The sequence below is a fragment of the Lactuca sativa genome, chromosome 1 (assembly GCF_002870075.4).
Source record: "Lactuca sativa cultivar Salinas chromosome 1, Lsat_Salinas_v11, whole genome shotgun sequence".
Classification (NCBI taxonomy): Eukaryota; Viridiplantae; Streptophyta; class Magnoliopsida; order Asterales; family Asteraceae; genus Lactuca; species Lactuca sativa.
In genome coordinates, this window is record NC_056623.2 from 127175448 (window position 1) to 127179157 (window position 3710).

General features: G+C 34.9%; 1 protein-coding gene across 3 annotated transcripts; it reads left to right on the plus strand.

Annotated features, from left to right (window-relative positions):
- The first annotated feature begins 366 nt into the window (after positions 1 to 366).
- Positions 367 to 3376, plus strand: LOC111893550 (uncharacterized). Of its 3 annotated transcripts, none has more exons than XM_042902423.2 (3): positions 367 to 645; positions 1226 to 1457; positions 1553 to 3376. In XM_042902423.2, the coding sequence occupies exons 2-3, from the start codon at positions 1244 to 1246 to the stop codon at positions 3193 to 3195; spliced, it is 1857 nt and encodes a 618-aa protein (XP_042758357.1). In that variant the 5' UTR covers positions 367 to 645; positions 1226 to 1243; the 3' UTR covers positions 3196 to 3376. The 3 variants fall into 3 exon arrangements, with proteins under 3 accessions (XP_042758357.1, XP_023745399.1, XP_052619856.1); XM_023889631.3 differs by having other exon boundaries at positions 368 to 645; positions 1563 to 3376; XM_052763896.1 differs by having other exon boundaries at positions 368 to 645; positions 1328 to 3376.
- The last annotated feature ends 334 nt before the right edge of the window (positions 3377 to 3710 follow it).

A 3710-nucleotide genomic window follows, 5' to 3' on the forward strand; every position in this document is an offset into this window, starting at 1 on the left:
GAGAAGCAAGAACCACCACAACCAATGAGTTTGTTTATCTCTATTTCTCTTTATCTCTCCACCTTTCTCCACCTCTATAATTTAATTAATTAAAAAATATATATTTATTTTAATTATAAAAAAAAATAAGAGGGATATAATGGTGAGTATCCCAACCTTTTAGTAGTAGTAAGTGGCGATGATGTGTCACCACTATAGTGGTTAGTGGTAGGTATAATAAGTGAGGTAATCAGACGACTTTCAAGTCTTTAAAATTTCTAAATAATAAAAAAGGAAAAGAAATATAATTGTGAAATTGGTGGGAATATAAAAATGAAGGGATGCCCTATATAAATGAAGGGATGCGCAGGAGAGGATTCATACATTCCTTCGGAAAAGGTAAGATTTATACAAAGTAGTATTATATATCATTTGTTATGTGTAAATTTTATTAGTCTTGTCTCATGTTGTAATCTTTAATATATACATTTTAAGTCTATTTGCTTTATAAAAAGACAGATATTAGTTGGTCCATACGTCCTAATTCGAATCCAAAAGGATTCGACTTTAATGCGTTCTTGGTCGTGTTTCTAATTAATGTAAATGCAGGAAAATAAGAGATACACACGAACACAAGATCAACCACGATCAACAACAAAATAAACGGTTAGTATTCAACTCAAAAATAGTAGTAATAAGGTTTTATGCTAGATTATGTCTTTCTCTTATCTCTCACATGCATGCCCACATCACATACACATGAAATCAGTGTTTTAAACCTAATTATTAAGTTAACCCGGTATATAGACTGGGTAATGGGTCAACTACCGGATACACTGGTTAATAAGCTCAATCGCTGGAAAAAAAAAGTCAGCAGTTTTTCTTTTTCTGCTGGGAGCATATATTCAGCAAAATAAACACACACACACAAACACCTATAAATTCCAATGATATTAAATAGTTATGAGTGATCAATGAAGTAGTAAAAAACTACAAAATAGTCTCTATTGGAGATACTCTTATGGATATGACAAGTGAAATGTTTTTTTCAGAAACTTAAGTAACTCAAAACGAAACTTAAGATGAAGTTTGCAACAGACCCAACAACTGAAATTTTTTTGATGTAATTTTTTTTTGGGATAGAAAGTATTTATTTTTGGTAAATACAAATTGTTTGGAAGTTGCATGAATATGAATATCGCAAAATCAAAATGAGTAGTGGTCACTTGTTTCATGAATATTGCAGGTTTGACTTTAAAGCATAATGGCTGGATATGGTTTTGCGCCTGCGATTGGTATTGATCTAGGTACAACTTATTGTTGTGTTGGTGTTTGGCTAAATGACCAGGTTGAGATCATACCCAATGATCAAGGGAATAGGACTATGCCATCTTGTGTATCTTTCACGGATGAAGGACGTGTAATAGGTGAAGCTGCTAAGAACAAGCTGGGTTCAGATCCTTTGTCCACGATTTACGGTTTGTATTATATACCTTTAGTCCTTTAAAGCACTTCAATTTTATAAAAGAGTTATTATTTTTCGTTGGCGATTACTTACTTTGTTGATTTTCAAATGCGAAAAGAATGATTGGAAGAAGATTCAATGATCCCAAACTTCAACAAGACATGAAGTTATGGCCTTTTCAAGTTATTAAAGGGGCTAACAACATCCCAAAGATTGCACTCGAATACAAAGATGAAAAGAGGGAGTTTTTCCCAGAGGAGATTTCATCCATGGTTCTTATGAAATTGAAAGAAATTGCAGAGGCATACCTTGGTGATACCGTATTAGACGTGGTTATCACAGTGCCTGCTTATTTTGATGATTCCCAACGTCAAGCCACAAAGGATGCTGCTTTTGTTGCAGGACTTAATGTTCTACAAATAATCAATGAACCTACCTCAGCTGCAATTGCTTATGGGCTAGACATGAGTACAAATATAACTCGTGACACAAATGTGCTCGTATTTGATTTGGGTGGTGGAACGTTTGATGTCTCTCTTGTCACAATTGATAAAAAAGGTATTTTTAAAGTGAAAGCGGTTGCGGGTGACACTAACTTAGGTGGTCAAGACTTTGATAACTTAATGGTGAACCACTTTGTGAAGCAATTCAATGAAAAACACAAAAAAGACATCAGTGGGAATATAAAAGCACTAGGGCGGTTGAAGGCGGCTTGTGAAAAATCAAAACGGGTTCTCTCTTCAGCCACCGAAACCATTCTCGAAATTGATGCTTTACATGAGGGTGTTGATTTTTCTATGAAAATTACACGTGCAAAGTTTGAACATCTAAATCAAGACTTCTTTACTAAATGCATAAAAATGGTAGAGAGTTGTTTACATGATGCGAATTTGAATAAGAAAGATGTAGATGAGGTTGTGCTTGTCGGTGGGTCAACTAGGATACCAAAGGTACAACAATTGTTGAAAGAGTTCTTCAACGGGAAAGAGCTTTGCAAGAAGATCGATGCAGATGAGGCTGTTGCATACGGGGCATCTGTTCTTGCTGCAAAGTTAAGTGGCAATACAAGTCTACAAGTGAACAAAATTCATGTCATTGATGTCATCCCATTGTCACTTGGTGTAAACGTGAGTGATGGCTCATTGAGTGTTATAGTTAAAGGAAATACCCCAAAACCGACGACCAAGGAAAGAGGTTATGTAACATCAGAGGATAACCAACAAATTATAAATTTCGATGTCTATCAAGGTGAGAGATTTAGGTCTATAGATAATAATTGGTTGGGAAATTTTCAAGTCCCAGTCCCACGCGCACCAAAAGGCAAGTCAGCGGTAAAAGTGGTTTTCAACATAGATGTTAATGGCATTTTAAATTGCTCAGGCGAGGAAGTAACCACTGGCTTAAAAACCAAGGTTATAATTAGCCATGACAAGCAGAGGCTTTCAAGGGAAGACATCAAAAAGATGATACTTGATGCACAGAGGCATGAACGTGACGATGACGAGTACAGGAAGATGACTATGGCACGTAAGAACTTGGAAGATTTCATTGATGATGTGAAACGCAAAATCAACGACAAAAAGAAGACTGGAAAGACAAGGATCAAGAAGGAAGACATGGAAAAAGTCGAAAAAGCCTTAGAGGAGGCTCGCAAAATTCTTAATGGAAGGAAGCTTCTTGCTGTTAAAGAGTATAATAAGGCATCAGAAGATCTAAATAAATTAGTTGCTGAGTTCCTTTCCCATGCCTGAAGTGGAGAATTACTATAAGCTATGTACTATGGTTTGTATTTTTTTCAAAAATAGTTGGACATTGTTCGACATTGAGTGTTGAGATTTGAATTTGTGTGTGTGATTACTTGTATGATTGTTGTCGATTTTTCTTTTTTCGCTTTGTACTTTTAGTGTTATATGAATTAATAAAGTTATTTCACCTTTTGTAAGATTGTCAGGTGTTAACTGAGAATAAGAAATTAACAAGTGTAACTAAACGAAGGGAAACAATAGATTGCATAATGATGAGTTCATTATTACTTCATTTGACACTACAATTATTTTACATACACACAACTAGAAAAAATAGCGACGGAAAAAATCCGTCGGGAAAAGTGACGGATTTCCAACAGATTGATTATTAGCATATTAGCGACGTTTTTGCAACAAAGTGAAATTGATCGGTAATCCGTTAGAGTATAACAACTGTTTACCGACGAAAATCAACAAATTTGAAATTCTGTCAGGTGAAATTCGATTTTCTTTTTTTATTT

Bases quoted from the DNA above. Each gene is read 5' to 3' on its own strand.
- LOC111893550 (XM_042902423.2), top strand. From the start codon at position 1,244: ATGGCTGGATATGGTTTTGCGCCTGCGATTGGTATTGATCTAGGTACA. The intron at 1,458-1,552 runs GTTTGTATTATA...GTTGATTTTCAA, and splicing joins TCCTTTGTCCACGATTTACG to ATGCGAAAAGAATGATTGGA.